Here is a 23,831-nt window from a genome sequence, read left to right as displayed (position 1 = left end):
AGACTTTTTACGTCGAAAATTCTGACGGACCTACAAATGGAACATGTTCTAAATTTTTCCGACTGAACCAATGCCTATCAGGAAAACCGCTCGTCTGTATGCTGTCTTGAGGTATATCTCCTAAACGGTGCACGTTTAGCAGATATGTACTGTACCTACAGGTAAGCTTTATTTTAGGTTTACCTGTAGGTACAAGTAAACAAGGTAGACTTTACTACCACTTTAAGAGCACTAAGTGTAATTTCTGTCTGATGCTTTGTTCTTCTGCTATCAGCAGTCATTTCCTGACAAGTTTTTCTGACACCAAGAGAAAAATGGTGACAGGGAGGGAGCTCTGGCTGATTGACAGCCTTGCTCTGTTCCTGCTGTGTGAAGGGGGGTGTGTCCCTTCTAGGGATGAGCCAAAGACCCCCCCGGGTCGGTTCGCACCAGAACTTGCGAACAGGCAAAACATTTGTATGAACACTCAAACACCGTTAAAGTCTATGGGACACGAACATGAAAAATCAAAAGTGGTCATTTTAAAGGCTTATATGCAAGTTATTGACATAAAAAGTGTTTGGTGGACCCGGGTCCTGCCCCAGGGGACATGTATCAATGCAAAAAAAGTTTTAAAAACATCTGTTTTTTTGGGAGCAGTGATTTTAATAATGCTTAAAGTGAAACAATAAAAATTAAATATTCCTTTAAATATCATGCCTGGGGGGGTGTCCTTAGTATGCCTGTAAAGTAATGCATCTTTCCCATGTTTACAACAGTACCACAGCAAAATTACATTTTTAAAGGAAAAAATTTCATTTAAAGCTGCTCGCGACTGTAATGTATTGTCCGGTCCCGGCAATATAGATAAAAATCATTGAAAAAAAATGGCATAGGTTCACCCCCCCCAGTCCATTACCAGGCCCTTTGGGTCTGGTATGGATATTAAGGGGAACCCAGCACCAAAAAAAAAAGAATTGCGTGGGGGGGTCCCCCCAAAATCCATACCAGGCCCTTCAGTTCTGGTATGGATTTTAAAGGGAACCCTGCATCAAAATAAAAAAAAATGGGGTAGGGGTCCCCCCAAAATCCATACCGGACCCTTATCCGAGCACGCAATCTGGCAGGCTGCAGGAAAAGGAGGGGGGACGAGAGAGCACCCCCCCCCTCCTGAACTGTACCAGGCCACATGCCCTCAACATGGGGAGGATGCTTTGGAGTCCCCCACAAAACACCATGTTGATGGGGAGAAGGGCCTCATCCCCACAACCAGGGGGGCTTATCTGGAAGCCCCCTTTAACAAAGGGACCCCCAGATACCGGCCCCCCCTATGTGAATGGGTATCAGGTACATTGTACCCCTACACATTCACCAAAAAAGTGTCAAAATGGTAAAAATGACAATTTAGGACAAGTCCTCTATTAAAAAAAAAGAAAAAAGTGTCCCGCGATGTCCATTCATCTTTAATCACAGCGTCTGATGGACCGAGAAAAAAAAGAAAAAAAAAAAAAAACAGAAAAAAACTCAGCCTCCATGGGACTGACTGCAGGCTTTCTGCATTGACAGCTGTTATATAGCTGAGGGCAGAGCCACCCGGTGATGTAAATGGGTGACCCCGCCCCCCTTTGATGCTACGTGATGTCACATGATGTCAGAAGGGGGTCTTGCCCTCAGCTATATAACAGCTGTCAATGCAGAAAAGCCTGCAGTCAGCGGGAGCCTCCCATGGAGATGGAGTCTTTTCCATTTTCTTTTCTCCGGTTGTCGGACGATGTGATCGAAGATGAATGGACATCGCGGGACCCTTTATTTTTTAAAGGTTTTTTTTGTCCCAAATTCTCTCCTGTCATTTTTACCATTTTGACACTTTTTTGGTGAATGTGTAGGAGTACAATGTACTTGTTGAAGGGGGCTTCCAGATTTTGATAAGCCACCCGCCCGCAGACCCCCACAACCACAGGGCAAGGGTTGTGGGGAAAAGGCCCTTATCCCCATCAACATGGGGACAAGGTGTTTTGGGGGGACCCCAAAGCATCCTCCCCATGTTGAGGGCATGTGGACTGGTACGGGGTTCAAGGGGGGGAGCTCTCCGCCCCCCCCCTTATCCAGCGTTGTCAGATAAGGGTCTGGTATGGATTTTAGGGGGGACCCCTACGCCATTTTTTTTACATTTTGGCTTGGGGTTCCCCTTAAAATCCATACCAGACCTGAAGGGCCTGGTATGGATTTTGGGGGGACCCCTACACCATTTTATTTTTATTTTGGTGCGGGGTTCCCCTTAATATCCATACCTGACCTGAAGGGCCTGGTATAAATTTTGGGGGGACACTCACGCAATTTTTTTTTTACATTTTGGTGTGGGGTTCCCCTTAATATCCATACCAGACCCAAAGGGCCTGGTAATGGACTGGGGGGGACCCATGCTGTTTTTTTCAATGATTTTTATCTACATTGCCGGGATCCGGCAATCCATTAGAGCTGCGAGCAATTTTAAATGACATGTTTTCCTTTACAAATGTCATTTTGCTGCTCTCATTCATAAAACTATGTACGGCTGCCGTGTAAGCAGCCTTATATGATGTGGGGTGTGGACTCAGCCCCCTGAGCCATGATTGGCCAAAGGCACCCTGCCTTTGGCCAATCATGGCTCTCACAGCAGAGCACGCTGTGATTGGCCATAGCATGCAGGTCAGGTGCATGCTTTGGCCAATCAGCAGCCGTCAATGCACTGCGATCTCGCAGTGCATTGACGGTCTAGCGGTTCATTATGGCGCATTCCACGGGTGCTCGAATTTTCCACAAAAGCCCCATAATGTTCGGTATTCGGCAAACGGGTGAACACCCGATGTTCGAGTCGAAATTATGTTCGTCTAGAACCGCAGGCTCATCGCTAGTCCCTTCCCTCCAACCAGCTCTCAGAGCTCTACTCACTGTGTAACCTGTGTAACTTCAGCTCTCCACCCCCTTTTTTCTTAACTCTCAGACAAGATTATAAATTCAGCACTTTGAATTTATGTAGAGAGGAGAAGGCTGCAGATAAACAGGCACAACTTATGTAGGAGGATTTGTTTCCTCTCTGTGTATCACCTGAGGATAGTCACTTCACTGGGTATATGTAAGGGTTATAACCACTTTAAGCTTGCTGCCTAATGAAGTATACATGTGATAAAAAGTGTGTAGCAGTCATCACTAGTATTAGATAAAATGCGAAGTATATATGAAGGTTACTTTGTCGACAGTCAGCTCCTTGTCTGGTTTCATTAACACCACACTCTGATCCACCACCCTGAGACCACAGAGAGAGCCAGGAGTAGCCTGAACCTGGAGAGACACATCTGATCCCGGGAGGACCTCATCTGGTGAGAAACCGACTTTCACCTGAATAAATAAATGAAATAAAGAAATAAGTAAATAAAAGTGTGGCACCCTCCTAGAATAGATTTCTAGAGAGGCTCAGGTAAAGTTAGTCTTTTTTGGCTCCTCTGTAAACATTGAAGCAGTGTGTGATCGTTTTTGTCTGTTCTTAGTTTCACTGGCTGCAGGCTCAACTACTCCCTGCCTTGGTAGTGGATTCTAGAATCTTGTGGCTAACTATTGGGCGCAAGTAGCACTGCACCTGGTGGCGGGCTATGGGTGGCAAGTGACACACTGCATCTAGTGGCAAATGGCACACTGCAAGTGTGGGGCAAGTGGCACATGGCATTTGGTGGCAAGCTGTGGGTGGCAAGTGGCACTGCATCTGGTGGAAGGCTATGGGTGGCAAGTGGCACACTGCATCTGGCGGCAGGCATAAAAAATATGTCTGTCCGCATCCTCTAACATCTCCTGTTCCATGTCTGCAGCCTCTAACCACCTCCTGTACCATGTCCGCAATCTCTGACCATCTCTTGTCTTTTAATATGTCTGCAGTCTCTGAGGGGGGAGTCTGGAGAGGAGTCAAGAGTGGGAGAGCCGCCAGGATGGAGTCATGGGAGAATTCAGACATGTGTGGACTATGGAGAGGAGACTATAGGATAAAACCAGAGCCACCAAGCTTGAGCCAACTGACTGAGCCCTGCACAGTGCACCTGAGAGGAGGTCAGTGACAGCGCCGCCAGGCCAGTCTGAAGGGGGGGGGTCACTGATGTAAAGGGAGAGTGAATACAATAATGTAAAGGGGCACTGATATAAAGGTTCCCCCTTATATCAGGACCCCACCACCTTAGTGCATTCACTCTGCGGAAGGTGGCCTCTGATCACCAGAATCCCCCCCCCCCTCATCAGATTTCCCGGCATACCCCTTTACATCAGTCTGCAGGATTCCCCCTTACAGTGCAAGGGGGAACTCTGTGGATGCTGATGTGAAGGGAAACTCTGATGTAAAGGACAATGCTGCACACCCTAATGTATGTGGGAACTCTGGTGTAAAGAGGAGCACAGTGGACTCTGACATAAGGTGGTCTCTGGTCACCCCTTAGATCAGAGGGGAATCTTGTAGACTCTGATGTAAGGAAGAACTCTGTGCTGGCCGGCTTATAGTAACCCGACCTTCGTGTAACTGGAGAAATATGGTTTTTGACTTTTGTTTAACTTAAACACATTGCTAATAGCACTAGCTACATGTTTTTAGTTTAAATATTGATATTTGCACTGTTTAGCACAGAACACGGCCATTTTAGGTACTTTTTTGCAGTGTCGGGGGGGGGGGATCTTGGGTGAGTTCCCACACTTCTTTCCACGACTTGACCCCTGCTTGAGATGTTTGATATATTGGAGTCTACCTGTGGTAAATTCAGTTGATTGGACTGTGTGTGTATATATATATATATATATATATATATATATATATTAGCACTAACTCACGGTGGAGCTGCTGATTTTTAGCGGGCTGTTACCGTCACCTTTTTTCCTGTAATTTCACCAGTACCGGGTCTAGGGTCCCGTTGAGCTTACTGTCAGACAATGGAGGCAACAGTCACTTGAGTACTTTTCCAGTGCTTTAATGGGGAATAACTGGAAGAAGTAGCAATAAAGAGGTAGAAGAAGAGTTGCAGGGAAGTTCAAATACCTTTTCTTGGTGTAGCATCAAGGAATTTAAATCTTTAGGATGAATGTTTCCTCAGCTTAGGAATAAATCTTTGCCCGCCCAGATAGGTCTCTCTCACTAACCTAGCAGCCGGTATGTAGCACGAACAAAAGTCTCTGCCACAGACTTGGGTGAAACAAAACTGTACGATCCTCTGCCACAGGATGTAGTAGTTTTTGATGAACAGCAAACACAGTACCAGAACCTTTAAGTCGACCCGGCAGTACTTGTGCGGTAGGGTAGTTTAGGATGCGTCCTCCAACTGAGTCACCAGGCCCTTCTTAAGACCAGCCTTGCATGGTCTCTTCCAAGATGGGTCCTCCCCTGGATCTTCAGGATTGTCCGGCTTCTTCCCGCAGGACGGACAGCACAGGACCATCCCAGCTATAGCAGACCCCAGACAGGCTTCTGGGTCTACCCGCACGGCTGCAGCAACGCAACCCTCCAAGCCGGAGGGCTACGAGGTAGAACTCACTGACACATACCTCTAGGCCAGGAGGGCCACGAGGCAAGAAGACTCCATGAAACATGGCATCTGTCCCATAAATACCCTCTCCCAGAATGCAACTCGGAGGACCACCTCCGCCGAGTTATCTAGCACTAGATTGAATCTGAACTATGTACAGAACAGATGACCCACTAAATGTACCTATAAGCAGTAGATTGAAAAATCTACCAGCGCTACATATATATATTGAGGCAGAGCGTTGCCCTGCCAAGGTCTAGAAGGAGGTTGTGACCCAGAATTCTCAACCGGATGGGTTGACAGGCTCCAGGGAGCTTGTGACATGAAGAGGAAACTGGCCTTTCGGTTTCCTTAGTGTATTTTAAAGTTTGTTTTTTGACCTGGAGCCTGGAGATTTCAAAGTGATCTGGGCAGGATAAAATCTCCAATCCTAGGTATTCAGAACAGCCAGCATACTGATGGTCAGGTGTGTGCTGGGCTTTTAGTAGTAACCTGACCATAGTTCTGGGCTCCACCCCGGCAGACAGGAAGTCTGGACCAGGAGTCAGGAGGGCTCCAAGGGGAGCCAGTGCAGCAAGAGCTTTCTAGCTGTGTGCACCAAGCTGGTCGGTGAACAGTCTGTAGGACACAGACAAGGGCCTGGAGTGTAAGGCCAGAGCAGCAGTGCTGCAAGTGAGAGCCAAATGTATGTCGTTGTTGATGGGAAAAGGAATGCTGAAAACTCCTGCGAGGGAAACCTATGTTTATGTTTTGCTGAACCTTCTTTTAATAAAAGCAAATAAAGCCCTTAAAAAGAAGAAAAAGGGTGTCCTTAAAGCCCTACATTTGATTCTAGTTCTTACATATGGTGGCGGATTCAGAGGCAGGAAGTGGAGATCCCTGCAAAGAAGTAAGTTCATCTGTTATATGAACTGTGTTTTGGTGCAGGAGACAGCACAATCTGTGTGTGCAGGTGAGGAGAACCTGCAAGAGAAAGGTAACTAGCCTTAAAGTGACAGTGCTCCAATTTGTTGCTGAACTATGCAAAAGTGTTGTGAAGATGGGGCAGTTAAAACGGAAAAAAAGAAGCAAGGATGGCTGAAATGAGAGACAGAGCTCTGTGGCTGGAGGGGTTGATACCGCCCGATTGAGCCCCGTACATGCCTGAGCAGAGTTTGCCAAAGAGAAAGAGGGTTGCGGTTGTCCCTAGCAACACTGGTGCAATGAGTGCAAAGGTGGTGGCTTTTGCCCCTAGCAACGCTCGTGCAAGGAAGCCAGTTACTAAGGTGCGGAGGCCTAAGCTTGAAAGCAGATGCAGTGTGGGAAGCCCTGACAAGACATGGAACCAAGTGCGCTGTTTGTGGTGTGGTGAGCAGTCTCCAAGTGCCCTTTGTCCCAGGCTCCAGTGCAAAGTTACCTAGTAAAGAAAAGGTCTGCATCTGTGTTTGAGGAGCCTGCTCTGAGTGCCAGGAGTGAGCAACAGGCTTACCAGAAGTTACCAGAAGTTTGAGAGGAAGTTTGAGAGGAATGTGGTTGCCCATAGCAATTGACTTAAAAGTGAAAGATCAAAGAAATCACTATATCACACAATATGTACAATGTGAAAAAAGTGCTGAGTGATTATAAATTAATACAATAAATACTCAATACATAACAGTGGAGGAAAGTGCAAAGGTAGTGTTGAAAATTCAATCAAAATTTGAGAGTAAAAAATTGAAAATTTTAATTTGCGTGAAAAATTCAAATCGCACAGAAAAAAATCGCATTCATCAGTTCATTAAGTGCATAAAGGATCAAAATCGCACAGGGAAAATGCATTCATCAGTTCATTTAGTGCATCCCATATAGGTGAAAGAGATAGAAGGATTTGAAGAAGCTTCCAAACACCAGTGGTTCCACTGGGTGTTAGAGATGTACCCTTACCAGACAAGTTGGACCTCCTATATAGCAAGGTCGTACAGGCATGCAGATATAGCCCTCTGCGGGGACAGATGGATACCAATGTCCGGGTCAGCTCGTATGCCCTGCACACAACAGGGGATGATTCCAGTGCTTCAGCGTTAGAAGGGAGACTCACTGCCAATGGTGAGTAAGAACCACTTGAGTGTGCAAAGAACGTTATTTGTTGTAGAGAGCACAGTTACCACAACTATTAATCTTGTGACCGTTCACTCCAGCATCCAGCACAGTGAGTTCTGGGGGCGGAGTTTACCTGTGACGTCACCCGCAACCTTCCCAGCTGTTCGGACGTGAACAGTCTGAGTCTTCACTGGACGTTTATATGCTTATCACTGCTTCGCTCTTTAAAATTTGCTCTAGCGCTTTTATTGTTACTGTGCCCTGGATGTCTATAATAAATCAGCTTTCCCTCTACACTTAGAGGACTTTTTTCTTTTACTTTTTTGGGCATCTCACCGATGACTTCACTTATACACCCCACTGAGGATTTTCTAAAGGAAATCACAGAGTGTTGCGATTCACGAAATTTACAGCTCGCATGAGTTTACTGGCGGATGTGGATACTGTTCTAGAGATTCAGGCCGTTCATCAAGGTTTTTGTGAATCAGGCCCGCATGACCTCCTATAACTTATAGGTCCATCACGTCCGGTAAGCGCAATTTCCTAGTGATTTGATTAGCAAGGGTGTCTGTGAAGAAAATATCCGTTCTTTTTCCATCAAGAGTGGGATTATTATCATTCATGAGTTATCAAGGACTCTAATTCATATATTCATTTATATTTATGTATTTTTTCTTTGTCCATTATCATTGCGCTGCACTTAATTTCAGTATTTCTACATGTTTTGGGTTGGTGAATCCTGTAGTGTTCAGCTTGCATACCCCCTTAAATTTTCACTCTTTGTTATATTGCAGCCATTTGTTAAAATCATTTAGGTTCATTTCTTTTCCTCATTAATGTACACACAGCACCCCATATTGGACAGAAAAACACAGAATTGTTGACATTTTGCAGATTTATTAAAAAAGAAAAACTGAAATATCACATGGTCCTAAGTATTCAGACCCTTTGCTGTGACACTCATATATTTAACTCAGGTGCTGTCCATTTCTTCTGATCATCCTTGAGATGGTTCTACACCTTCATTTGAGTCCAGCTGTGTTTGATTATACTGATTGGACTTGATTAGGAAAGCCACACACCTGTCTATATAAGACCTTACAGCTCACAGTGCATGTCAGAGCAAATGAGAATGATGAGGTCAAAGGAACTGCCTGAAGAGCTCAGAGACAAAATTGTGGCAAGGCACAGATCTGGACAAGGTTACAAAAAATTTCTGCTGCACTTAAGGTTCCTAAGAGCACAGTGGCCTCCATAATCCTTAAATGGAAGACGTTTGGGACGACCAGAACCCTTCCTAGAGCTGGCCGTCCGGCCAAACTTTGCTATCGGGGGAGAAGAGCCTTGATGAGAGAGGTAAAGAAGAACCCAAAGATCACTGTGGCTGAGCTCCAGAGATGCAGTCGGGAGATGGGAGAAAGTTGTAGAAAGTCAACCATCACTGCAGCCCTCCACCAGTCGGGGCGTTATGGCAGAGTGGCCTGACGGATGCCTCTCCTCAGTGCAAGACACATGAAAGCCCGCATGGAGTTTGCTAAATAAACACCTGAAGGATTCCAAGATGGTGAGAAATAAGATTCTTTGGTCTGTTGAGACCAAGATAGAATAAAGGCCAAAAAGTTCTATGTGTGGAGAAAGCCAGCGGTATGTGTGGAGAAAGCCAGGCACTGCTCATCACATGTCCAATACAGTCCCAACAGTGAAGCATGGTGGTGGCAGCATCATGCTGTGGGGGTGTTTTTCAGCTGCAGGGACAGGACGACTGGTTGCAATCGAGGGAAAGACTGGGCCGAAGGTTTACCTTCCAACAAGACAATGACCCTAAGCACACAGCTAAAATTAAGAAGGAGTGGCTTCACAACAACTCCGTGACTGTTCTTGAATGGCCCAGCCAGAGCCCTGACTTAAACCCAATTGAGCATCTCTGGAGAGACCTAAAAATGGCTGTCCACCAACGTTTACCATCCAACCTGACAGAACTGGAGAGGATCTGCAAGGAGGAATGGCAGAGGATCCCCAAATCCAAGTCTGAAAAACGTGTTGTCTTTCACAAAAAGACTCATGGCTGTATTAGATCAAAAGGGTGCTTCTACTAAATACTGAGCAAAGGGTCTGAATACTTAGGACCATGTGATAGTTCAGTTTTTTTCTTTTTTAATAAATCTGCAAAAATGTCAACAATTCTGTGTTATTCTGTCAATATGGGGTGCTGTGTGTTCATTAATGAGGAAAAAAAATGACCTTAAATGATTTTAGCAAATGGCTGCAATATAACAAAGAGTGAAAAATTTAAGGGGGTCTGAATACTTTCCGTCCCCACTGTATATAGATAGATAGATCCCACAGTTAACAGTGCATGTCAGAGCACAAACCAAGCCAGGAAGTCCTCTGAGACAGGATAGTATTGAGGCACATATCTGGGGAAGGGTACAAAAAATGTTCTGCAGCATTGAAGGTTCCAATGAGCACAGTGGCCCCTATCATCCGTAAATAGAAAAAGTTTGGAACCACCAGGACTCTTCCTTGAGCGGGCCGCCGAGCCAAACTGAGCAATTGGGGGAGAAGGGCCTTAGTCAGGTAAGTAATCAAGAACCCAATGGTCATTCTGACAGAGCTCCAGCGTTTCTCTGTGGAGAGAGGAGAAACTTCCAGCAGAACAACCATCTCTTCGGGCCAGGTGGAAGCCACTCCTTAGTAAAAGGCACATGACAGCCTGCCTGGAGTTTGCCAAAAGGCTCCTGAAGGACTCTCAGACCATGAGAAATAAAGTTCTCTGGTCTGATGAAACAAAGATTGAACTCTTTGGCCTGAATGCTAAGCGTCATGTCTGGAGGAAACCAGGCACTGCTCATCACCTGACCAATACCATCCCTACAGTGAAGGATGGTGGTGGCAGTATCATGCTGTGGCGATGTTTTTCAGTGGCAGGAACTGGGAGACTAGTCAGGATCAAGGGAAAGATGAATGTGCATTGCTGCAGAGACATCCTTGATGAAAACCTGCTCCAGAGTTCTCTGGACCTCAGACTGGGGCAAAGGTTCATCTTCCAATAGCACAACAACCCTAAGCACACAGCCAAGATAACAAAGGAGTGGCTACGGGACAACTGAATGTCCTTGAGTGGCCCAGCCAGAGCCCAGACTTGAACCCGATTAAACATTTCTGGAGAGATCTGAAAATGGCTGTGCACTGACGTTCCCCATCCAACCTGATGGAGCTTGAGAGGTCCTGCAAAGAAGAATGGAAGAAACTGCCCAAAAATAGGTGTGCCAAGCTTGTAGCATCATACTCAAAAAGACTTGAGGTTGTAATTGGTGCCAAAGGTGCTTCAACAAAGTATTGCGCAAAGGCTGTGAATACTTATGTACATTTTCGTTACATAATTTTTCACATTGTCGTTATTGGGTATTGTTTGTAGAATTTTGAAGAAAATAATGAATGTAATCAATTTTGGAATAAGGCTATAACATAACAAAATGTGGAAAAAGTGAAGCACTGTGAATACTTTCCGGATGCCATGTATGTATGTATGTATCTCTCTGTCTATCTATCCAGTCAAAGTGGTCATCTTCTGGGAATGTAGTAACAGGAAAAAAAACACTCATCAATCAAGGCGATCTCCCACGCAAGGTTATCTCTCACATAAAATAATGAATCTGCACTAACAATCTGTATGAATTGTACCCATTTAAGGTGCTCATACACACGCAGAACTTACATGATTTTTGAAGCATTTCTTCTCCCTGATTTTTGCAGAATCAGCTATTATCTCTCCATTAGGGAGTAAAATAAACACAAGGGCATGAAGGCTGGAGGAGTCTGTTGCTTTCACAGGAAGCTTGAGGGTCACTTCTCCACGCAGATCTTAAAGAGAAACAGCAAAATATAAAAGAATAGTGCTGTGTAAAGTGCACCTTTCATTTTGTAGAAAATTGCTGCCGGTCAAAAGGAAGGCGGGGGGATCATTTACTAAAGGAAAATCCACTTTGCACTGCAAGTGCACTTGGAAGTGCAGTCGCTGTAGATCCGAGGGGGACATGCAAGGAAAAAAAAAAGAGCATTTTAGCTTGCACATGATTGGATGATAAAATCAGCAGAGCTTCCCCTCATTTCAGATCTTCCCCTCAGATTTACAGTGACTGCACTTCCAAGTGCACTTGTAGTATCAACCCCAAAGTGTCTGCTTTGCTTTTTTGTTTTTTTTTTTTCAGAGCATGGATATGGTTTTTCTAAAGTTGTTTTTTTTTTTTTATTTACCTTGCACATATTCATACTTTTCCTTGTTTGTGCTGTTTTGTACTTTGCTCATATCAAACTGCAGATAGATGAGATTAGGCTATGTCACCGGCTACAAATATCACATACAGTATCTCACAAAAGTGAGTACACCCCTCACATTTTTGTAAATATTTTAATATATCTTTTTATGTGACAACACTGAAGAAATGACACTTTGCTACAATGTAAAGTAGTGAGTGTACAGCTTGTATAAAAGTGTGAATTTGCTGTCCCCTCGAAATAACTCAACACACAGCCATTAATGTCTAAACCGCTGGCAACAAAAGTGAGTACACCCCTAAGTGAAAATGTCCAAATTGGGCCCAAAGTGTCGATATTTTGTGTGGCCACCTTATTTTTCAGCACTGCTTTAACCCTCGTGGGCATGGAGTTCACCAGAGCTTCACAGGTTGCCACTGGAGTCCTCTTCCACTCCTCCATGACGATATCACAGAGCTGGTGGATGTTAGAGACCTTGAGCTCCTCTAACTTCTGTTTGAGGATGCCCCACACATGCTCAATAGGGTTTAGGTCTGGAGACATGCTTGGCCAGTCCATCACCTTTACCCTCAACTTCTTTAGCAAGGCAGTGGTCGTCTTGGAGGTGTGTTTGGGGTTGTTATCATATTGGAATACTGCCCTGCGGCTCAGTCTCCGAAGGGAGGGAATCATGCTCTGCTTCAGTATGTCACAGTACATGTTGGCATTCATGGTTCCCTAAATGAACTGTAGCTCCCCAGTTCCGGCACAACTCATGCAGCTCCAGACCATGACACTCCCACCACCATGCTTGACTGTAGGCAAAACACACTTGTCTTTGTACTCCTCACCTGGTTGCCACCACACACGCTTGACACCATCTGAACCAAATAAGTTTATCTTGGTCTCATCAGACCACAGGATATGGTTCCAGTAATCCATGTCCTTAGTCTGCTTGTCTTCAGCACAACTGTTTCAGGGCTTTCTTGTGCATTATCTTTAGAAGAGGCTTCCTTCTGGGACGACAGCCATGCAGACCAATTTGATGCAGTGTGCGGCGTATGGTCTGAGCACTGACAGGCTGACCCCCCACCCCTTCAACCTCTGCAGCAATGCTGGCAGCACTCATACGTCTACAACCTCTGGATATGATTCCGAGCACGTGCACTCAACTTCTTTGGTCGATCATGGCGAGGCCTGTTCTGAGTGGAACCTGTCCTGTTAAACCGCTGTATGGTCTTGGCCACCGTGCTGCAGCTCAGTTTTTGACAATCTTCTTATAGCCTAGGCCATCTTTATGTAGAGCTACACTTTTTTTTTTCAGATCCATGAGGTGCCATGTTGAACTCTCAGTAACCAGTATGAGAGAGTGAGAGCGATAACACCAAATTAAACACACCCACTCCCCATTCACACCTGAGACCTTGTAACACTAATGACTCACATGACACTGGGGAGGGAAAATGGCTAATTGGGCCCAATTTGGACATTTTCACTTAGGGGTGTTTACAAAAATGTGAGGGGTGTACTCACTTTTGTGAGATACTGTATATTAGTTAAAGTATATAGAGTGAGTGCTTAAAGTGTCTTTAAATTCAGAAGGTTTTTTTACCCTAATGCATTGTATGAATTAAAGTAAAAAACCTTCCTCTCCCAGCCCCCCATACTTACCTGAGCCTGATCTTGATCCAGCGCTGTGTACAAGAGCAGCATTGTTGCTTTCTATCTCTCCCCTCATTGGCTCAGACAAAGCATAATAAACATATTATACTTACCTGCTCTGTGAAAAACCATTGCACAGAGCAGCCCCAATTCTCCTCTTCTAGGGTCTCCTGCCGGCGCTCCTCCTCTTCTCGGTTTTCCACCATAGGAAGTGGCTTCCTATGGTGGCACACCTGCGGGCTTGATCCCAAGCCTCGCTGCCTGTGTCCATAGACACAGACAGCGCCGCTTGGCCCTGCCTCCTGCTCCCTTGTTAGAGGATTTGATTGACAGCAACAGAAGCCATTGGCTCCTGATCCTGTCAGTCACAGCCAGTAAAGAGAGAGCAGGGCCAAGCATCTATGAACACAGACAGAGCTGGCTTGGGATCAAGCCCGCATGAGTGGCCCCATAACAAGCGGCTTGCTATGAGGGCAGTCGTGGAGGGGAGCCAGAAGCGCTGGCGGGGGACTTGAGAAAAGTAGGATCGAGGGCTGCCTTCCTCTCCCCCCTTTTTTTTCCAGGTTATGTATTTTTTCATACCCTTGTATTTTTGATATTGTTTTTCACATTGTGGTTTTCAATCAAATATATTTTTTATTTTTACATTCATGTCCAATGTCATTTTTCTCATGTGTCTTCCTTGTAAACATGTGTGTTCTGGTCTGCAGGGGCCCCTGTATTCACACTTCATGTGGGCAGTCCCACTGCGACCCCCCCCTCATTCCACTGTCTGCATCAACCGATGTGCAGGGCTCTGGTGGGTATCCTAACCGGAGCCCTGCCTCTGGGCTTGAAGAGCCACTTTGGCCATCATTTCCCTATTGGGGCCACACTGCACTTCCACACCACGTGTGTTCCAGCCTGGAACACACGCTTGGTTTACCGAACACATTGGTGAATTATGTCACGCCCCTCCAGCAGGGCGGCGCTGCACGCCGCATCATCGGGGAACCCCTAGTAGTCCCGCTCTGGCAGGGCGGCCTGCTTTCACTACCAGCTGCTCCCAACATGGGAATAATTGAGGGAGGTGTTCCTCCCCATATGGCCCCTATAATTACAGTATACCACCCTATTCGTCTGTCTCAGTCTGCGGACGGAGGGGGGGGGGCATCTGGTTAGTTTGTTTTCTGCCCCCCCTCAAAAAAATGGAGCACCTGCCGCCACTGGCACTGGGGTGGCGTTAGCTGACTGATGGAGAGAAATTGAGGGAGAAGAGAAACATTGGAATACTAGACAGTACCAATGTGCAAAAAGTGTATTTCACCTCTAGCGTTGGGTGTCCTACGTGTGGATATTGCTGCATTGTGTGAAGCTATTAGAATAGTTTTTTACATTTTAGAATGGGCTGCCTCAAGACCATAATTTTAAAGGGTGCCTTGACTGAAAAAGGGTTGAGAAACACTATCCTAAATCTCTCAGGAATCCTAGTGGTGAGACCTCTCTACCAAAATGACAATTTCTTGCCAGCTGCCTCAGGTACTACAATTCCCTGTATGTTTTCACACTGGGAGGACACAAACTATTACTGGGAAATCTCACCACTTGGGTCAAGGGGAATACCAGGAGAGCAGGCGACTCACACACACAGTTCTCTCCTCAATACTGAAATGGAATTGTTGTGTGGAGTTGGCTTTCAATGTGAATGTGGCATCTGTACAGCACAGCAAAGTCACAGCACTGGAGAGCCTTTTAAATTCATATTTGTACAGGGCAGCAGCTGGGTCATTTTTGGTGACAGATATGCTTTAAAGGGATATCCCTGATCCTCTTTGCAAGCTTTTGGCAGATAAACTCTAGTAAGTATCTATGCATGCCGTAGTGAATAGCCAATTCAACAGGGTAGCAGTGCCAACATTAGACATGTGCAATTAGTTTAGTTCCAAATTATTTTTTTTTAAGAATTTTGTCAAATTCGTTAATTCCGAAATTTCCGCATTTCCAAATTTTTCAATTTCTGAAATTTCCGAATTTCTGAAATTCCAAATTTCAAAAATTTCCAAATTTCCGAAATTCGGAAATTCGTAATTTCGGAAATTCGTAATTTCAGAATTTCGGAAATGTGGGAATTCTTAATTTCGGGTAATTCGTAATTTCATAATTTCGGAAATTCATAATTTCGGAAATTCATAATTTTGGAAATTCGGAATTTCGGAAATTCGCAATTTCGGACATTTGAAATTTCGAAAATTCTAAATTCAGACATTTGAAATTCCATAAATTCAAATTCCAAAGTTCAGAAGTTCGGAAAATCATAATTTCGGAAATTCGTAATTTCAGAAATTCAGAATTTTGCAAATTCAAAATTTCGGAAATTCAAAATTTCAGAAATTCAGAAATTCGGACATTTGAAACTTCGAAAATTCAAATGTTAAAGTTCGGGAGTTTGGAAATTCAAAATTTTGCAAATTCGGAAATTCGAAATTAGGAAATTTAAATATTCAAAATTTCATAAATTTAAAAATTCTAAAATTTGGAAATTTGAAAATTCAAGAATAAGAATAAAAATCTGTAAATTCAAAAGAATGAAAATCTGAAAGTTCGAAAACCTGAAAATCTGAAATAACAACTAATAATAAATATTAAATTATAGGTGATGGAATTACCTCTCAAATTTGGCTGTTAGTGAACGTAACGGGTAAGAATTTATCCCCATTTAATTATTATTATTTATTATTAATTTGTTCCATTCCATTTTTTTAGATGTGGCATTCCTTATTTCGGATAATTCGTAACTTCAGATAAATTTGTATTCATTACGTTCACAAACAGCCAAATTTGAAAGGAAATTCCCATACCTATAATTTAATAGTTAGTTATTATTTCAAATTTTACTGATTTTCTTTCATTTTTTCAGATTTTCGAATTTTCGAATTCTCGAATGCCGAAAATTCGGAAATGCGAAAATTCTGAAATTTGAAAATTCAAAATTCTGAAATTCGAAAATTCGAATATTCGGAAATCCGAAATTTCGGAAATTCTGAAATTTGAAAATCTGAATTTTCGGTTTTCCGAATTCCGAATTTTGAAATTTCCGAATTTCCGAAAAAAGCAGAAAAACGAATGAAATGAAAACTAACAATTTTTTTGTTAGTGCACATGTCTAGCCAACATGCTGTTCATTTATTGTGACTTGGAGTCCAAAACAGGATATGTAGATCAATTATAACAAAAATGCCTTTCAATTTGTGTGCAACAGGAATTTATAGTAATCAAACTTCTTAAATAGATTCTCATTCTAAAACCAAATAACACCCAACTTTGATCCTCCAGGTCATATTTCAGTATAATCGGATTAAACACACATACAGTAAGTAAGGAATTATTAGGCCTAATCAAATGCTGGTCAGCTACAATGCTCTATTCTCTCACCTTTATTAGGCCCGCTCAAAGGTATATCCCGAGAACCGGAGTTCAGTATGGTGCTCTTAGAAGTGACCTATAGAAAACCGAACATAACAAATATTTCCAATTGTAAAAACATTGAAGCAATACTGATGATTTATGAACATGGAATTATGAAGCAAAAAAGGCATTTTGTGGTCTCTAGGTACGCCAGGACCTCTCTACTAGAATGCTCCATTTCTGGTGAACTCATGGCTTTTGTTTTATTGAAGGGTAGAACTTGGATGGGAATAGGAGCTATGGGTAGCTCAGTGTGAATCAAAGCAATTCGTTTTGTGACAACTATGTACACTCCCTGTACATACTCCTTCAGCTTCCTCCTGCACACTCTTGTTCGAAGCTCATCACTCCTCCAGCCCTTAACTTGCTGCAGACGTTACACTTAGCCACCTCCAGTATGACACTTGGTTCCCAGGATCAACTAGCACATAATGTTGGTTAGGCCTGACACTTGCTCAGACATGCCTTAGTAACTGACCTTTGCAGGCAGGGACTGCGGGCCCCTGTGGTGTAGCAGAGAAAAATGATAGAAAGTCCTTGTGCTAGCTGTCCTAACTATGGCTACTGATCCCAGTTAGCTCTCTTCAGGCCCTGCCAGCCCTCCTGGCTGCAGCTGTCACCTTCCACAGTCCACTCTTCTGGTTCTGCACCCATCTTTGACTGCAAGCTCCCAGTCCTCCCAGGCATGCCTCCTCAATCCTCCTGACTGTGCCTCACTTACCAGCTCTCCTGGCTGCGACCTGTTGTCCTCCCTGAAGTCTCTCAGCAGTGCACTCTCCCGCTGTCCTCTCCTTGCTCTCTCTTGTGCCTCTGTTCCAGGACCTTTTCAGGTGTTCTTGAAGTGGCCCCAACTACACCCGAGCCCAGGCCCAAGGTCACCCACCCCCAGACTGGGGAGCTCCCTCAAAGGCTCCAACAGCCTGCACACTCTTACTCCATCTCTTCCACCAGACAACTCCTCACCAGCTGGGCTGACCCTGGGTATTTTAGGGGGGCTGCCCCCTGTCAATCCAAGTTGGGGATTGATCAGGGCTCCTTAGAACACCCCAGGTAGCTCCACCTCCCCTCCAGCCTCCCTCTCTGGAAAACACTAGAAGATTTCAGAAAGAAGTAGGAGGTCCTAGTGATGGCACCTGTGAGTCACCCAGCACTACCTGAGCCACTCCCAGCCCAGAGTGAAAACAAGCAGGCCTAGCAACCAACCATCCCGCTTAAATTCACCTATCCTCTCTAGCACACTGGTAGAGGGTGCTACAAAAATATTTGTTGTAAGCACTGTAAATGTAAATGTAATGACTCTGTTATCACCCAGATAGCAAGGATAACTTGCCACAAATTTGTGGCAGTGTTGAACTGTAAGTCTGTTAACTTGCTGCACATTTTCACTGGCAAGTTGTACACTTGCGGAGCACTTGAAGCACTTGAAGTTCTAGTTGACACTTTTCCAATTTTTAGCAAATTTGCGTGGCAAGTCTCTAACAAGAGCAAAGTTGCAGTGTTGAGTCTACAGCAAGAGCTCTGCAAGTCTACAGCATGAAAATTCATCCACAGTGACCCCCTGTGGTGGGATGACTATTGCACAACATAACTGAACCACAATTTGCAGCAGACTTGCAGAATGTTGGCAAAGAATGTTGATCCGGAGTCGTTCAATGCAGACTTGCTGCAATTGTGCAACAAACTTGTGAAGCCTGGTAAGTCTAGCAATAGCTTAGCAAGTCATTTTCAAACTTGCAGCCCAACTGCTTGCTATCTGAACATTTTTTCATGGGTAGTGTTCTACCTTACAGTACCAGGATAAGGTGAAGGTACCAAAGTGTGCCCTGCCCCATCTTCAGCTGAGATGGATGGTGTCTACATGTTCACACCTACCGTGGCTGGGCCGCCACAAGGTGCAGAAATGAAAGTTGCTGCCTGCCATTTCTAAGGGAGCATTTGAGACAAGGAAGATTTCATTAACATTATGTTAACCAACATTTGCTTTTCCATCTGGGAACTAAAGTAGCTTATGACCTGTAAAAATGAAAAAAAAATTCTGTGGTTTGTCTCTTTTAAAGGGTGCTATGTTTCTAATAAAAAAAAAAGTTTCTTAACCACTTAAGGACCGCCTCACGCCGATGTATGCCGGCAAGGCGGCACGGGCAGGCAAAATCACGTACATACACGTGATTAGCCTCCCGCGGGTGGGGGGGTCCTCTTTTGTCCCCCGGCGATCGGAGGTGAGGGGGAGGCCATCCGTTCGTGGCCCCCCCCTCGCGATCACCTCCGGCCAATGGGAACATTCCTTTGCTGCTGTATGCTAAACAGCAGCAAAGGAAATTATGTCATCTCTCCTCGGCTCGGTATTTTCTGTTCCGGCGCCGAGGAGAGAAGACATCAATGTGAGTGCACCAACATTACACACACAGTAGAACATGCCAGGCACACAAAACCCCCCCAAACCCCCCCTGATCGCCCCCCGATCCCCCCCCAATCACCCCCCCCTGTCACAAACTGACACCAAGCAGTTTTTTTTTTTTTTTCTGATTACTGCATTGGTGTCAGTTTGTGACAGTTACTGTGGTGGGACAGTGAGTGTTAGGCCCCCTTTAGGTCTAGGGTACCCCCCTAACCCCCCCTAATAAAGTTTTAACCCCTTGATCACCCCCCGTCACCAGTGTCACTAAGCGATAATTTTTCTGATCGTTGTATTAGTGTCGCTGGTGACGCTAGTTAGTGAGGTAAATATTTAGGTTCGCCGTCAGCGTTTTATAGCGACAGGGACCCCCATATACTACCTAATAAATGTTTTAACCCCTTGATTGCCCCCTAGTTAACCCTTTCACCACTGATCACCATATAAGTGTTACGGGTGACGCTGGTTAGTTTGTTTATTTTTTATAGTGTCAGGGCACCCGCCGTTTATTACCGAATAAAGGTTTAGCCCCATGATCGCCCGGCGGTGATATGCATCCCCCCAGGCAGCGTCAGATTAGCGCCAGTACTGCTAACACCCACGCACGCAGCGTACGCCTCCCTTAGTGGTATAGTATCTGAATGGATCAATATCTGATCCAATCAGATCTATACTAGCGTCCCCAGCAGTTTAGGGTTCTCAAAAACGCAGTGTTAGCGGGATCAGCCCAGACACCTGCTAGCACCTGCGTTTTGCCCCTCCGCCCGGCCCAGCCCAGCCCACCCAAGTGCAGTATCGATCGATCACTGACACTTACAAAACACTAAACGCATAACTGCAGCGTTCGCAGAGTCAGGCCTGATCCCTGCGATCGCTAACAGTTTTTTTGGTAGCGTTTTGGTGAACTGGCAAGCACCAGCCCCAGGCAGCGTCAGGTTAGCGCCAGTACCGCTAACACCCACGCACGCACCGTACACCTCCCTTAGTGGTATAGTATCTGATCGGATCAGACCTATACTAGCGTCCCCAGCAGTTTAGGGTTCCCAAAAACGCAGTGTTAGTGGGATCAGCCCAGATACCTGCTAGCACCTGCGTTTTGCCCCTCCGCCCTGCCCAGCCCACCCAAGTGCAGTATCGATCGATCACTGTCACTTACAAAACACTAAACGCATAACTGCAGCGTTCGCAGAGTCAGGCCTGATCCCTGCGATCGCTAACAGTTTTTTTGGTAGCGTTTTGGTGAACTGGCAAGCACCAGTGGCCTAGTACACCCCGGTCCTACTCAAACCAGCACTGCAGTAACACTTGGTGACGTGGCGAGTCCCATAAGATCAGTTCAAGCTGGTGAGGTGGCAAGCACAATAGTGTCCCGCTGCCACCAAAAAGACAAACACAGGCCTGTCGTGCCCATAGTGCCCTTCCTGTTGCATTCGCCAATCCTAATTGGGAACCCACCGCTTCTGCAGCGCCCGTACTTCCCCCATTCACATCCCCAACCAAATGCAGTCGGCTGCATGAGAGGCATTTTCTTTATGTCCTCCCGAGTACCCCTACCCAACAAACCCCCCCAAAAAAGATGTCGTGTCTGCAGCAAGCGTGGATATAGGTGTGACACCCGCTATTATTGACCCTCCTGTCCTGACAATCCTGGTCTTTGCATTGGTGAATGTTTTGAACGCTACCATGCACTAGTTGAGTATTAGCGTAGGGTACAGCATTCCACAGACTAGGCACACTTTCACAGGGTCTCCCAAGATGCCATCGCATTTTGAGAGACCCGAACCTGGAACCGGTTACAGTTATAAAAGTTAGTTACAAAAAAAGTGTAAAAAAAAAAAAAATAAAATAAAAAAAAAATAGTTGTCGTTTTATTGTTCTCTCTCTCTCTCTATTCTCTCTCTCTTGTTCTGCTCTTTTTTACTGTATTCTATTCTGCAATGTTTTATTGTTATTATGTTTTATCATGTTTGTTTTTCAGGTATGCAATTTTTTATACTTTACTGTTTACTGTATTTTATTGTTAACCATTTTTTTGTCTTCAGGTACGCCATTCACGACTTTGAGTGGTTATACCAGAATGATGCCTGCAGGTTTAGGTATCATCTTGGTATCATTCTTTTCAGCCAGCGGTCGGCTTTCATGTAAAAGCAATCCTAGGGGCTAATTAGCCTCTAGACTGCTTTTACAAGCCGTGGGAGGGAATGCCCCCCCCACCGTCTTCCGTGTTTTTCTTTGGCTCTCCTGTCTCAACAGGGAACCTGAGAATGCAGCCGGTGATTCAGCCAGCTGACCATAGAGCTGATCAGAGATCAGAGTGGCTCCAAACATCTCTATGGCCTAAAAAACCGGAAGCTACGAGCATTTTATGACTTAGATTTCGCCGGATGTAAACAGCGCCATTGGGAAATTGGGAAAGCATTTTATCACACCGATCTTGGTGTGGTCAGATGCTTTGAGGGCAGAGGAGAGATCTAGGGTCTAATAGACCCCAATTTTTTCAAAAAAGAGTACCTGTCACTACATATTGCTATCATAGGGGATATTTACATTCCCTGAGATAACAATAAAAACGATTAAAAAAAAAAAAAAATGAAAGGAACAGTTTAAAAATAAGATAAAAAAGCAAAAAAATAATAAAGAAAAAAAAAAGCACCCCTGTCGCCCCCTGCTCTCGCGCTAAGGCGAACGCAAGCGGCGGTCTGTCGTCAAACGTAAACAGCAATTGCACCATGCATGTGAGGTATCACCGCGAAGGTCAGATCGAGGGCAGTAATTTTAGCAGTAGACCTCCTCTGTAAATCTAAAGTGGTAAGTACCTGTAAAGGCTTTTAAAGGCTTTTAAAAATGTATTTATTTTGTTGTCACTGCACGTTTGTGCGCAATTGTAAAGCATGTCATGTTTGGTATCCATGTACTCGGCCTAAGATCATCTTGTTTATTTCATCAAACATTTGGGCAATATAGTGTGTTTTAGTGCATTAAAATGTAAAAAAGTGTGTTTTTTTCCCCAAAAAATGCGTTTGAAAAATCGATGCGCAAATACTGTGTGAAAAAAAAAAATGAAACACCCACCATTTTAATCTGTAGGGCATTTGCTTTAAAAAAATATATAATGTTTGGGGGTTCAAAGTAATTTTCTTGCAAAAAAAAAAAACTTTTTCATGTAAACAAAAAGTGTCAGAAGGGGCTTTGTCTTCAAGTGGTTAGAAGAGTGGGTGATGTGTGACATAAGCTTCTAAATGTTGTGCATAAAATGCCAGGACAGTTCAAAACCCCCCCAAATGACCCAATTTTGGAAAGTAGACACCCCAAGCTATTTGCTGAGAGGCATGTCGAGTCCATGGAATATTTTATATTGCGACACAAGTTGCGGGAAAGAGACACATTTTTTTTTTTTTTTTTTTTTTTGCACAAAGTTGTCACTAAATGATATATTGCTCAAACATGCCATGGGAATATGTGAAATTACACCACAAAATACATTCTGCTGCTTCTCCTGAGTACGGGGATACCACATGTGTGAGACTTTTTGGGACCCCGAAAACCAAGCTGCGTACGGGACCCCGAAAACCAAGCACCGCCTTCAGGCTTTATAAGGGCGTGAATTTTTGATTTCACTCTTCACTGCCTATCACAGTTTTGGAGGCCATGGGATGCCCAGGTGGCACAAACCCCCCCCCAAATGACACCATTTTGGAAAGTAGACATCCCAAGCTATTTGCTGAGCGGTATAGTGAGTATTTTCCAGACCTCACTTTTTGTCACAAAGTTTTGAAAATTGAAAAAAGAAAAAAAAAAAGTTTTTTCTTGTCTTTCTTCATTTTCAAAAACAAATGAGAGCTGCAAAATACTCACCATGCCTCTCAGCAAATAGCTTGGGGTGTCTACTTTCCAAAATGGGGTCATTTGGGGGGTTTTGTGCCACCTGGGCATTCCATGGCCTCCGAAACTGTGAAAGGCAGTGAAGAGTGAAATCAAAAATTTACATCCTTAGAAATCCTGAAGGCGGTGATTGGTTTTTGGGGCCCCGTACGCGGCTAGGCTCCCAAAAAGTCCCACACATGTGGTATCCCGTACTCAGGAGAAGCAGCTGAATGTATTTTGGGGTGTAATTCCACATATGCCCATGGCCTGTGTGAGCAATATATCATTTAGTGACAACTTTTTGTAAATTTTTTTTTGTCATTATTCAATCACTTGGGACAAAAAAAATAAATATTCAATGGGTTCAACATGCCTCTCAGCAATTTCCATGGGGTGTCTACTTTCCAAAATGGGGTCATTTGGGGGGGGGGTTTGTACTGCCCTGCCATTTTAGCACCTCAAGAAATGACATAGGCAGTCATAAACTAAAAGCTGTGTAAATTCCAGAAAATGTACCCTAGTTTGTAGACGCTATAACTTTTGCGCAAACCAATAAATATACGCTTATTGACATTTTTTTTACCAAAGACATGTGGCCGAATACATTTTGGCCTAAATGAATGACTAAAATTGAGTTTATT

The 23,831-nt window shown here is 44.4% G+C and overlaps 1 protein-coding gene across 1 annotated transcript in view; it reads right to left on the bottom strand.

Moving 5' to 3' along the window:
- Nucleotides 1-23,831, bottom strand: part of LOC141105655 (alpha-2-macroglobulin-like) — a 145,259-nt gene that overhangs the window by 62,425 nt on the left and 59,003 nt on the right. The window contains exons 13-15 of the mRNA XM_073595632.1: nt 16,899-16,965; nt 11,287-11,432; nt 3,208-3,357 (exon numbers count right to left, since the gene is read on the bottom strand). Coding sequence (XP_073451733.1) covers nt 3,208-3,357; nt 11,287-11,432; nt 16,899-16,965 — 363 coding nt within the window. The remainder of the gene's footprint in view (nt 1-3,207; nt 3,358-11,286; nt 11,433-16,898; nt 16,966-23,831) is intronic.

This window comes from Aquarana catesbeiana, linkage group LG08, assembly GCF_042186555.1.
Source record: "Aquarana catesbeiana isolate 2022-GZ linkage group LG08, ASM4218655v1, whole genome shotgun sequence".
Lineage (NCBI taxonomy): Eukaryota > Metazoa > Chordata > Amphibia > Anura > Ranidae > Aquarana > Aquarana catesbeiana.
Note: the sequence above shows the minus strand (reverse complement) of the source record. Positions and strands in the feature narration are given on the sequence as shown.